The sequence below is a fragment of the Amaranthus tricolor genome, chromosome 1, assembly GCF_026212465.1.
Source record: "Amaranthus tricolor cultivar Red isolate AtriRed21 chromosome 1, ASM2621246v1, whole genome shotgun sequence".
In the NCBI taxonomy this organism is placed as follows: Eukaryota; Viridiplantae; Streptophyta; class Magnoliopsida; order Caryophyllales; family Amaranthaceae; genus Amaranthus; species Amaranthus tricolor.
In genome coordinates, this window is record NC_080047.1 from 10,275,760 (window position 1) to 10,289,235 (window position 13,476).

Genomic DNA, 13,476 nt, shown 5'->3' on the forward strand with positions numbered 1-13,476 from the left:
AGGATTCGAGGTCAGAAGCTGGATCATGGGGACTGCTCGTTCGAGCATATGCTCGCTCGTCCGAGCAGTGTGTATTGAGGCTGGCAGAATGTGCAGGAAGACCCTGCTCGTTCGAGCATGTAACGCCCTGCCATTTTTATGATGTCATTAATTATTATTATTATTATCACTTTTGGATATTTTATAAATATATTAAATTATTTTGAGTTAGTCTTAATATATTTCATTCACATACGAATTTAAATATTGACATATTTAGATTAAAAATGAATTTGCGATTACTAAACCAAAGAGGTTCGAATTAAAATTATTATTTAAATGTATGAACAAAACGAATGTAAGTTTTTCTTAGTCGCGCCTTGTGAGAAAATTAAGCTAGAAAATAAATAAATTACATAATTAAATGAGTTAGGTTTTATTTTTAAGTGAGACCAAACACTTCCCTAATCTTATGAGCCGTCATTCGCCTTCCTTCTCTTCTTCTCTCCTTTCTCCCTCACTCATGGCTGATCACGAACACCACCACCATCAGCGGCAGCCCAGCCACACAGCAGCAGGCCTCAACATGAAATGACTATGAGTAATAAGGAAAGGTGCTATCCTTGAAATTAGTAGTGGTGTGGGCTTTCATGTTATGTTTTTGGTGGTGTATTAGTTTTATTGATTCTTGCTATGGACAATGGTTAAAAAGTGTTATCTTTGAACATGAAATGACTAGGGTTTGGATTTAGAGATGAAATTACTAATGATGTGTGTTTTATGCTATATTTTGGTAGTGTGATGATTGATTAAATAACCTTAAAAGTTGTTTTAAGACTTAGTCGATTGGTTATTGTTATGATAACTAGTAATGGTGATGATTTTAGTTGACTATGAAAGTGATTTTGGTTGCTAAATTAGGAATAATAGTTGCTACTTGTTGTGCTTTGATTGTTGCGAATTACAAGTACTCTTATTAGGTTGTTATTGAAGTCATAATGCATAATATTATTTAGCTAAGAGTATAATGTCAACTTATCGTCGATGGTTGCTAAAGTTACTTGTCGTGTTATTTTGATTATGGATCTTTCTAGCTTTAGAGAATGTAACAAATGATATCGCGATTCGATAACTCTAAGATTTGCCTTATCGTCGTATAAGCGTTATATTAAAGTTGTAAGGCTTAGTTGTGATTGATTATTTTTGGGTAACGCAAACCGATATACTCAAAATTAGTTGATGAAAAAAAACAATTCACATATGCTTTTACTCTTAAATTGGTGAAAAGACTTATGTTGTGTTGAGTTAATGATTTTGACTTGTATTAAATGAGTTGTGTGCGTGCTAGAGTAATCGAAAACTCATGTTGAATGAGTGATAGTTGTCACTTGGGCATTTAGTTGGTATGACAAAGTAGTTAAGAGAACTTATTAGTTCTATTCCTAACTTGTATAGGTTCATAGTTCATAAGAGGAAAGTTAGAACCTTAGTTATAGTCCATTGCGTAGTTTCTGGATGTACGATCGTAAGAATAGTTCTTTTGTATCCGTTAAACCAATGCGTCAACACTGGAACCAAGATCGTGCTGGAATTAGTGAATTGATGAGCCGACGATGATTCATTCCGCCGTGGCATCTTTTGGAGGGCTTTGATACGTTCGATTAGTTTAGTTGAATTACTCTATTTATCGATCTACATGATATCCTCAATTTCAGTAGAGATGCAGTCAAAATTTTCACTCACTCATCCTTTTTAGCTAGTCTTTAACGGTTTTGTTTTATAATTTTTTTCATTTTTCTTTTTATGTAACACTAGAATTCCCTCTCATCCTTCACGATTTTGGTTTCGTTTAAGGGGCTGGAAATTCAGGGGTGTTACAAAGCAGGCCTGTCATAGGCACTCCAACGATCTTTTTAGCAACGTTTTGGTCATTCAATGTGTTAATTACTCTATTATTTATTGTAATGTTTATTGTTGTGGTTATTATCATAGTTAATTTTGTGATGTTATTGTGCTTTATGGTGCATTGAAGTGTGATTCTAAGAATAATGCTTTCCTTTCTCTATAAAATGGAGCATCATTCATAGAACAAAGCATCACAAAGACATATTGTTGAGAGCTATACATTGTTAGAAACTTGAGAGTGTTCTTACTTTGTATTAGCATTTAGTGATCTTGAGAGGATTGTTCTCAAGATAAGAATGGTTTATTACACTGTAATATAATTGTTGAATTCAATCTAATAAAACACTTTTGTTTATTTGTGCTTATTACTTTTATATTGTTTTTCATTGTTGAACCTCTTTAAGGCTTTCATTTCATAAAATTATCAAAGGTTTAACCATATTGAGAGGGTAGAAATCTAAACATCAAATTCTAAAATAAGACATATTTGATCTTTATGTTATATGTAGTATAAGTTTTAGAACTTGTAGGATTAGTCTAAGGTTCCAAAGAGTTAATGAAAGATGTTTGAATTTTACGGATTGTGATAAACCTAGGTGGGGAATAAACTATTTGTAGTTCAACCTCGTGCATGATTGGCTACGTTTGGTCCATTGCAATTCCGCATAAAATTTATTTTGTTTTTAATTCTTTGAGACACATTTAAACAAAAAAGGGGCAAACTCTTTATTCACCCTTTAAAGGGTTTCGATCTTCTATTGAACCTTTAATTTTTTTATAACATGAAACGACGTTTGTCGTAAACTATCTACTCCAAAAGACAAATCATGTCAAACGTAGAAAAGTAGACAATAAGACGACCTTGATAATGTAGTAATTTCATTACTGAGAACTGAGTTGACTCTTCAAAGTCAATTTTGTCATGAAACGATTCTTATCGTAAACTACTTTAAAAGCAAAAGCGTGTCAAACGGAGAAAATTAGACAATAAGACGGCCTTGAAAATGTCATAATTCGAGCATTGAGAGAGGAGTTCATTCTTTAAAGTCAATTTTGTGTTTTAAATTTTTTCAAATATGAAATGACTTGTCTTAAACTATCTATTCCAAAAGTCAAACCATGTTAAACAAAAAAAGTAGACAATAAAACGATCTTGATAGTTTAGTAATTTAATACTAATATTTTCTTTTATTTATATATAAATTCTAAAATGAAAATGTCAATAGCCTTATATAGTAAGACGGTATAATATAAGACCAATTATTATTTAAAAAATTATTCTTTCAATGGTCAAATACTTGAACGGCCAAGTAAAAGTTCCAACCACGTCATCAAACATAAGACCCCACGTAAAATAGCCTTCTTAATCAGCGGTCCAAATTCCATCTTAGAAACAAATCCAACGCCGCAAAGTACTCCAATTCTTACAGACATCTTTTTCTTCTCTCCCCAGTGTCTTCTATTAATCCACCAACAAACAAACCCTTCTGTCTCTTACCATTTCTTTGCATCCTTTGTTTCTCTCACTAGCTCTTCCGTTTTTTTCTCTCTGCTGTCGCCGCCGCCGTTATTTTCGGCGGCGATTATCTATCTCCGGCGTCCTTTCGCCTTTACCCATCAACCCTTCCCTCTCCTCTCTTTATTTCTCTCTTTAAAAAATTAAAAAACGAAAAAATTTCATCGAAATTCCCTCAAGAAAAGCTCTTTTAACGATTTCTAGTTTTTATAGTGAATCGATTTGCTTATTGTTCAATAATCAGAGGAGAGGGAAGTGGGTTTTATCTAAATCTAAAAAAGAAAAAAAATCTGAAAATTTCGAAAACCAAAAAACCCTAATTTATTTTCCCCGTATTTTAAGGTTTTAGGGTTTTTTCTGGAGCAAAAAAATGTCTCAAGTCCAGCTTCAGTTGAATGGCGCTGTTCCACCTGTTTCCACCGCGGCTGTAGGTGGTGGAGCCCCTAACAATGCTGGGGTTGTTACGACATCGTTGTATGTCGGAGATTTGGAGACGAATGTGACTGATTCACATTTGTTTGATTTGTTTAGTGGCATCGGTCATGTTGTTTCGGTTCGGGTATGTAGGGATTTGAGTACCCGCCGGTCACTTGGATATGGGTATGTCAATTATGCGAACCCACAAGATGGTGAGTCATGATTTTGTTTGATTTATGTTTCTGGGTTTATTTTGATAGATTGGTTGCTTTTTTGATTATGAAATGGCTTTATATTTTGATGGATTATTGAATTAGTTGTTTTTACCAGGCAATATTTTTCATTTAAAATTAAATGTGAATGATTCATTAGTTTAATACATTATTGAATAGAATTGGTCTGACTGTTTGAGCTGAATTCGTTGGGGTAACATTTGTGGATGGAAAATTTGTGTTAAATTTGACTATGTAATTCATTAAATTTAGGGCTCCTTAACTGAGTTAAATTTGATCCTGACTAAAAGTGCCTTGAAATCAAATTCAACTTATCAAATTACTTTGATTTTCGCGATTTGATTGCATTGAGGTAACATAGCCGATATTTTGCCTTATAATGTGTGTGGTGTTGGTGGCAGCTTTGTTCTTGTTGGAGAAATAGGAAGGCTATGATCTTAAATCTAATGTTTTGCTTGCTTGCAAGTTTCTGTTTTTGTTAGTTTTCTAATGGGTTTCAGAATTTTGTATCTTTTCCAAGCTCTGAGAGTTTTTAATGTCCAATAAGAACTAGTTAAATAATGAATAATGAATTATGCGGTTATGTATTACTGTGTTTTTATGAATAATGAATGAATATTCTCTTGATAGGGTTACCATTGCGATATGTATTTTGTGTGTGCATTGGCAGAATGAAAAAGCAATTTTTGATTGACAGAATGAGCATTGTTTCTTATCACAAACTAGACCAACAATAGTAAATGGTTTTCAATATGATAGGCTTAATTTTTTGTTTCTTTGTAATCTTGACAGCTGCAAGAGCTATTGATCTCCTGAACTTTACTCCTCTGATCAACAAGCCAATCAGGATTATGTACTCTCATCGCGATCCTAGTATCCGTAAAAGCGGAGCTGGAAATATCTTTATCAAGGTCAGAGTTTCTGCATATTATAGTAAACGATTGATCTTCTCTAGTCTTATTTATCGCCTTGTCGGTTCATTTCATGTTGTTTTTGTCTTGTTTTTTATTTAGAATTTGGACAAGGCAATTGACAACAAGGCACTGCATGAAACATTTTCTACTTTTGGGACTATACTCTCTTGCAAGGTTGCTACTGATGCATCTGGACTGTCGAAAGGACATGGTTTTGTGCAGTTTGAGAGTGAGGAGTCTGCCCAAAAAGCAATTGAGAAGCTGAATGGAATGCTGTTGAATGACAAACAAGTTTATGTTGGGCCTTTTCAGCGTAGACAAGAAAGAGATAATGCAATTGACAAAACGAAGTTCACAAATGTGTATGTGAAGAATCTTGCTGAAGCAACATCAGATGATGATTTGGACAGAATTTTTAGTCAATATGGAAAAATTACTAGTGCTGTTGTGATGCGTGATGTAGATGGGAAATCAAAAGGCTTTGGATTTGTCAACTTTGAAAATTCTGATGATGCTGCCAATGCTGTGGACACTTTGAATGGGCAGGTGATTGAAGGGAAGGAATGGTATGTTGGTAAGGCTCAGAAGAAAGCCGAAAGGGAAGCTGAGCTGAAGCAACAATTTGATCAGAGTATGAAAGAGATGGTAGACCAATACCAGGGAAAAAACCTCTATATAAAAAACTTAGATGATACTATTGATGATGAGAAACTTAAAGAATTGTTTGCTCAGTATGGTACAATTACTTCATGCAAGGTGAGTACTATTTGTGATTGTATACTCCATGAATAGAAAAATTAAGAGCCAATATCATTTGTTAGAGTAAATCATGGGAGACCCTGTTCAGTGCTGTTCTATGTGCGTCTTACATTAGGCTTTTTGTTTGGTCTATAATTTTGAAGGTTATGCGAGACCCTAGTGGTGTAAGCAAAGGTTCTGGCTTTGTTGCATTTTCAACCGCTGAGGAGGCATCTCGAGCTGTAAGTTGATTTGAGCGTTTACTGGGAATGCTGTAATGATATATTCACCGATTGTATTGTTTTTACTAGTTATTGGAGATGAATGGGAAGATGATTGTTAGCAAGCCACTGTATGTTGCTCTTGCGCAACGTAAAGAAGACAGAAGGGCCAGGCTGCAGGTATTGTTTCTATTTCGATATGCTTCTGCCAACTTTGATTAGTGGTGTGATTCTGATTGCTTGGGAAGTGAAGTACCAGACTCTTATAATGTTTTTTTGTGTGGAATGAGAAAAATAACACTGCTGCAGTTTTGGGAAACCTTTGGCCTAGAGTTGCAACAGCTTGTGAAGTTTTCTCCCTCTGCAGCACAAGCTCCATTATAAAGCACCTGGGAATGTGTTGTAAATGCTATCTCAAAGTTTTAATGTGGTTTGGAGCTAGTCAAAGGTTTACTTAAGGATGTTAGTTGCACAATCGTGGTGTTTTTATTTGCGTTTCATCTCATATTTTCCTTTTGTGATATTGACAATTTGACATACAGACTTTCACTGTATGAGTAGCTCATGAAGTAGACTTCGGCCCTCTTAAGTTCTTACTGTTTGTTTGTTATTTGCGGTGGGGAGTGTTAAAGTGCTAAACTGAGGAAATTGTAAGTTTTTGTGCTGATATTAACCTCTTTATTTTGCAGGCTCAATTCTCTCAAATGCGTCCTGTTGCAATGACGCCATCTGTTGGTCCTAGGATGCCAATGTATCCTCCTGGTGGTCCTGGGATTGGGCAACAAATATATTATGGGCAAGGACCACCAGCTATGATTCCTCCCCAGGCAATCTTCTAATTCATTCTCTTTGTTGCACCTTATAAAAATAAGGCCACATTGCATCGCTTGCGTTGTAAAAGTTTTTAAAACAAACGAATTGATATTTTCTACGTTGTAAAGGTGTGACATCTTCGTCTTGGGCTGTGTCAAAGGATATCTTGTGATTCGACCAATATTTAGGCATTACCATAACCGTATGGTCATAGTGCTTATGGGTTTGTTGTCCTTGTCCATATTTATGGCATATGAATTTTTTGATGTTGGAGATGTGTCCTAGGAACAAAAATGAAATACAATAACGTAAATGTTTTTCTCCGGTTCAGTTAGCTCCTATTTTAAGATAACTCAGTCAGCTTTTTATCTGATCTGATGTTCACTAGTCATGAATGGAGGAACTCACTAATGGGTTTTGTTTCTGATTTTTTATTGCTTTTAGCCCTTTGGATATCAGCACCAACTCATGCCTGGTATAAGAGGTGGTGGTCCAGTGCCAAATTTCTATATGCCCATGGTTCAACAAGGGCAGCAAGGGCAACGTCCTGGTGGGAGGCGTGGAGGCGGGGGTCCAGTCCAGCAGCCACAGCAGCCTATGCCTATGATGCCACAACAGGTGATTTGTTTTTAATTTTTATTTTTAACATGCATTATCAAGGACTCTTTAATCGCAGGGCTTAATTTGATATGTTCTCTAATTCTAGATGATGCCAAGGGGTCGTTATCGTTATCCCTCCGCACGTGCACTGCCAGATGCTCCTATGCCAGGTGTCACTGGAGGTGTGCTCCCTGGTGTTCAATATGATATGGGTGGCATGTCGATTCGGGATGCTGCATTGCCTCCTACTCCTGTTGGTACATTGGCAACCCTGCTGGCTAATGCTACTCCTGAGCACCAGAGGCTTGTAAGTCTTCTTCTGCTGCTTTTTTTAAGTATTGAAGATATACCTGACTCGTTATACTATATTTTGCAATGGATTTCTGTTTTTGCTCATTTGCTGCGTTGTAGCTGTTGGGAGAGAACCTGTATCCATTGGTGGAGCAACTGGAGCCGGAAATGGCAGCTAAAGTAACTGGAATGTTGCTGGAGATGGATCAGACTGAAGTCCTGCACTTACTAGAGTCTCCCGATGCACTCAAGGCCAAGGTTGCCGAGGCAATGGAAGTCCTGAGGAACGTTGCTCAGCAACAGCAGTCCAGCAACCCAGCTGATCAGCTTGCTGCTTTGTCGCTGAATGACAACATATCTTAAGGGGTAATGACCCATGGTACTGAAACTAAAACCAGAACGGATTGCGTTTTGGGGATTTTGATAAACTTCAGGTGTGTTTTGAATTGCGGATTTCTGGTTCTTGATTACATCTTAGGGTTCTCAAGATGTAGTTTGTTTTAACTCTTGCTTTTTTGTTTAGTACTGATGTTCATGCTTTGGGTTGGATGCTGAAAAAAACTGCTGTTTTTTAATTTATGTTTCAAGTTGACTGTCAGCGAGCGTGTATTTTTGAATTTGAATGCATGATATTATGTGGTCGTAGAATCTGGTAAGCTCTCTCCTGTACTGTGTTCGAGGTTAGAGCTTGTCCGTCCTCAGGGATGTCAATTGCCTATCATTTTGTGAATTTTGCACGGCATAAATTTGGTTACATGGGAGTGGGTACGAGCAGCTTATCTTGCTCTTGGTACCCGCTTCCCTGTGTTTTTTGCACTCCATGTTAATCGCACAATACCAATAAGATGCTTTTTATGTAAAACTTTAGCATGTTCAATTTTGTAAAATTAATCAACTTTGGGCTAAGTTTTGTATGCACCTTTACGTGAAAATTTGAAAAAAAAAGATTATTTAACAACTTTATTCCAAAAATAAGCTTCGTGAAAACTTTATTCCTGAAATAAGCGTCCGTACATCCATATCTAGGCTTGGTGTAATGTCGTTGTTACTAACAGCATAATAAAAAAAAAACTAGTAAAGTTTCAAGTCGCTGTTAGTAATAGCGACTTTAAGGTTGACTAGTCAACTCCTTAATCTTTACGATTGGAATGAGGAAGTAACTGAAATGATGAAGAAGAAACTTAAAACGCATTAAGTCGCTGTTAATAACAGCGACTTGGGGCTTTACTAATTTATTTATTTTTTTAAATATTAATTTTTTTAATTCGCTGTTAGTAACAGTGACATTACACCTAGCCTACGTTTGAATGTATGAACGCTTATTTTGGAAATAAAGTTTTTACGAAGCTTATTTTTGGAATAAAGTTGTTAAATAATCTTATTTTTTCAAATTTTCCCTTTATGTAACACTAACGGCCTATTTGATAGGTGGTACTAAACGGTAGTTATGGGAATGAAAATTAGTGTAATTTTGGTTAAAAAATCTATTGCTATTATTACCACTGGGAAATGTGGTATTAGGTGGTAATAAAAATTTATGAACAAAAAATTTTTTTTTGATTAAAGTCTCATTACCATGAGAATGATTTGGAACTTTTGATGAAATTTTATACTATAAAGTATTCTTATTATCGTCATTTATTACCACTAATCAAACAAGCTGTAAATACTATAACATGGATTTTGTTTGTATTGGCCTATTGGGTGGGTATGAAGGGTGTGGGACTGTGGGGGCGGTATACCACGAGTCTTGGTTGCTATTCCAATTATTGCTCATGGAAAGCTATTCCCTTTGGTAATTTTGTAGGAATTTGATTATATATTTTGTTTTACCATTATAAATTTATAATTGACACTGAGCGTCCAGACTGAGTCTAAATATTTAAAGGGTAAATAAAAGTTAAAGTCGGAAAATAAAATTAATGGATAGAAGATTAACTGAATTTGATTGTTAAAGAGGTAGATAAATTAGTTATAATGTAATGAAAAATGGATAAGATAGCAATTAGTTTTCCTCTTTTGGATATAAATTTATGCTAGGAGAAAATAGGGAAAACTTCTCTCCAAATGAGGTATATCATTCTCTTTTATTATTTATCGTTTTAGTTTACATTTTGTTACTTATTTGCACTTTTACTTACCTTTATTTTATTATTCCAATTACTTATTTATACCTCTATTTATTTTTATTTTATTAGTTTGACTTTTTTTAATTCTCTTAAATATTTATACTCGATTCAAGCAAGGCCTTAGGGTTGTACATACTTGTATTGAGAGTAAATAATTATAAAGGAAGTAAAAGTCAATAAAAGAAAATATGGTTATTAGACTAGAAGATTTAGAAAATATTATTGTGAAAGGTAAAAAATAATATTAAAGTGAAGGAGAAGAAGAAATAGAAGAGTTAGGCTTTTAATTTTAAATTGTTCACTATGCATATTTTTAATTTATATTTGATGTTTTTGTAAAAAATAATTTATCAAATTTTCAAATAATATCATCTTATATTGACTTTACGAAATTACTTCACATTTTTATAAATTTTTATTAAGTTTGACAAAAATTTATAAAATTACGTCTTGACATGAAGAAAAAACATATGGGTTATGTTTAACTTGATCATTTTATGGAAAATTCAAAGTTTATTTTGGATGGAGCTAGAGTGGCAAAATTGGAAGGTTTTTTTTTAAAAAAGTGATAACATGAAGGCTTATTTTTTCATTAATTTTTGGCTTTGCATTTGGCTTAGTGGTTAGTTAAAAAGTGTTTGATAATGTCATGTTTGGAAATTGGAAATGATAATTTCATTTAGAATTTTGGAATTGACTTAAATTTATTGTTTGACAAATTATAAATTTTCAAACCTTGTCATTCTCAAATTCTTCATTTATAATTTCATAATTGAGATCCAAAATATAAAATGAAATTCTTGTTCCCAAACACTACATAAATGATTTTTTATTGAACTAAAAAGATGTTTTAAGTCAAAATGATAAAGCTAACTTTTTTTTTTTCAATGGTTTATGATTTGTTAGCTCATTTTTCCTCTAAAATATACAACTAACTTCCAATACTAAATTTTACCAAACATATTCTTAAACAACCGACTCATCTAGTTGGCTTAAAAAAAACAATTAGCATTTTTCGCTTGTTAAACAAACCAATTAAAAATGCCAAAATCTACAACCAACAATCATATTACTTAGCAAAAAATAATAGCTTTTTGATAATTTGATAATTTTATAAAAAAAACATTAATAACCCATATTACTAAACAAAAAATGTGTATATATATCTTAATTTAATTTAAGTTAGTATCAACATTGTACATAAAAATAAATTTTTTTGACTCTAAAAAATTTAGGGTCCTAAGCAACAGCCTGTTTTGCCCTTGCCAATTGACTACTATGCTTCTATATAATAGCGTTATAATGCATTGACCTTAAGAATCCAATAAAAAGCAAATTATAAACTTAATCTATTGGTTGCCTTGAGGTGTGCTGCAAGTCACAAGTTTATATCACATCTAATCTTCATACAAGTGAATATGTAGTAGTTATAGAAATGTGTCGTATTTATATTTTTAGCTGAAAGGCTCTTATGTGAAAGAGAATGGTCAAGTATAAAACATATTTTGGAGCTCTAATAATAAATTTTATTTAGGTTGATTTTTTGACAATTAGATTGGAAATTTTCGATTGTTGATGGAACCTGCATTGCCCTATTCAACGGGAGCTCCAATAATAGTTATTTGCAATTGCCAGTTAAATCAGAATTAGATCTTGTCTTTATTGAAAAGCATATACCATCTTAAATTAACTGAATCAATGTGAATATGAGAGTTACCAATGAAAACAAGGAAATCTGTATGCAATTAATTATGTACTCCTAGTCTATTAGTACAGAAAGACATCAATAATTAAAATCATACATGCTCCGTTTTGAAATAGTATTGCGGTTAATGTGTAACTAAAAATATAATTATGTAAAATCTTATTTGAATCGTCTAATTATGTACTTTTATAATATTAACTTTTTATAATTTTACAAGTATATGAAACGGAGAAAGTATGTCAAAAGTCATAACGAATGAGCTGTCCTCTGGTTTGCTGTCTTGATCGGATTTATGCCACTTTTGCTTATTGATCCACATTTTTAAATAGGGCATTAGTAAATATTGTCACCTTTTTTATTTTATTGCCTCCCTATATATAATGAATTTTCAAGATTGCCCCTGCATAATTTTCGAACTCAAAAACTGTAACATGTCTCTAAAATTCTCTAAAAACACTATGTTAACTTAAACAAGCTAAAAGTGTATATCGAATAACAATGGCGAACCAAAACGAGCGTAATAACGATTCGGTAAATAATTAATCGATTCAAAATTTTTCAAAAAAAAAAAAAGTTTCCAGAACCCCCTCCAGTCGCACAAAAAGTGCGACTCGACCTAGGTTCAGTCGCACTTTTTGTACGACTCCTCCTAGGTCAAGTCGCACTTTTTGTGCGACTGAGGGGTTCTGAAATTTTTTTTTTAATTTTTTTTTTGAAAAATTAATTTTTTTTATTTATTATAATTATTTTTTAAGTTATTATTGTTTATTAAATATTATAGTAAATTATTTTATTTTATTATATATTTATATATATTTTTATATTTACTTAAATTATTTATTTATGTTATTTTAATTTATTTTATTTTATATATGTATTTTAAATTCAAAACTAATTATTATAATAATATTATCATAATATAACAATATATTAAAATAAAATAATTTATTACAAGATTTATTAAATAACAATCACTTAAAAAATAAATTAAATAAACAAAAAGAATTTTAAAATTCAAAAAAAAGAGAAAAAAAGGTGCGACTGAACCTAGGAGGAGTCGCACAAAAAGTGCGAGTGGACCTAGGTTTAGTCGCACTTTTTGTGCGACTCGTAATTTTTTTTTATATAATTTTCAATTACATTAAAATAGAAATTACCTCGAGTTTTTGTTAACGACTCCTTCAAGGTTCAATCGCACTTTAGCTCCGATTAATTTGATTTGTAGATTTTGTATTTTTTTAAGTGATTAAAGTGTTGTTGAGTGAGTTTAAAGTGTTCTATAGAAGTTTTAAAATTTTTAAGTCCAAGTGCATTCTCATCATTTTATTAAATTAATTTAAAATAAAGGTGACGATAAAATGGAAAAGGTAGCGAAAACTAAGGATTGGGTATTACTACAATACAAATAAATTTGCTTTCTTAGTGTGCTCTCTTAGATTTCAATAGATATTCACATGTTGACTATTTACACAATTACACCTGCATTTACTAATACAACTTGTGTTAACATTTTGCATCACACAACCATACCACACACAGACTTCAGGGTAGTATAAGATTTCATTTTTGTCAATTGTTTCTGATTGTATAATAATAACTTTATATAAAAATAAAGTTTGTGATTAAGGAAACTTTTGAACAACAAAAATAGCCAAGTGAAAGAAAAAAATTTGAATAAAAAAACACTATTTAATTTTGTAAATCGATTAACTAGCTATAAAATGATCATAAGTATTTTTATGAGATTTCTTTCCATCAGAAATTTCAAATCCCAATTATACATAGACGTTAAACTATGCACGTTAGTTGAGAACGAGAAAAGATCATTTAGAATAGGTTTGACATGCCTTCCCATAAAACACTTCTGGGCTCCGAATACTCGAAACCAGGGTCTCTCAGAAAAGAGAGTCGAGAATCAGAACGACTACCTTATGGCACTTCGGCAGTTCAACGAGTCGGCCCCTGTAGTAATACAAATTTATTTTTCGCGCAAAACAGGACAACACGAACATAAG

The 13,476-nt window shown here is 32.8% G+C and overlaps 1 protein-coding gene across 1 annotated transcript; it reads left to right on the plus strand.

The window, feature by feature from the left end:
• Positions 1–3,299: 3,299 nt before the first annotated feature.
• On the plus strand, positions 3,300–8,225 carry LOC130825237 (polyadenylate-binding protein 2-like). The gene is made up of 9 exons (XM_057690367.1): positions 3,300–4,029; positions 4,843–4,961; positions 5,064–5,720; positions 5,867–5,944; positions 6,014–6,103; positions 6,613–6,750; positions 7,181–7,354; positions 7,443–7,643; positions 7,748–8,225. Exons 1-9 carry the CDS (start codon positions 3,771–3,773, stop codon positions 7,988–7,990), a joined length of 1,959 nt encoding a protein of 652 aa, XP_057546350.1. The 5' UTR covers positions 3,300–3,770; the 3' UTR covers positions 7,991–8,225.
• The last annotated feature ends 5,251 nt before the right edge of the window (positions 8,226–13,476 follow it).

Coding starts and splice junctions, on each gene's coding strand:
- LOC130825237 (XM_057690367.1), top strand. CDS start 3,771: ATGTCTCAAGTCCAGCTTCAGTTGAATGGCGCTGTTCCACCTGTTTCC. Junction 4,962..5,063: donor CTGGAAATATCTTTATCAAG/GTCAGAGTTTCT, acceptor TTTTTTATTTAG/AATTTGGACAAGGCAATTGA. Junction 6,751..7,180: donor CAGCTATGATTCCTCCCCAG/GCAATCTTCTAA, acceptor TATTGCTTTTAG/CCCTTTGGATATCAGCACCA.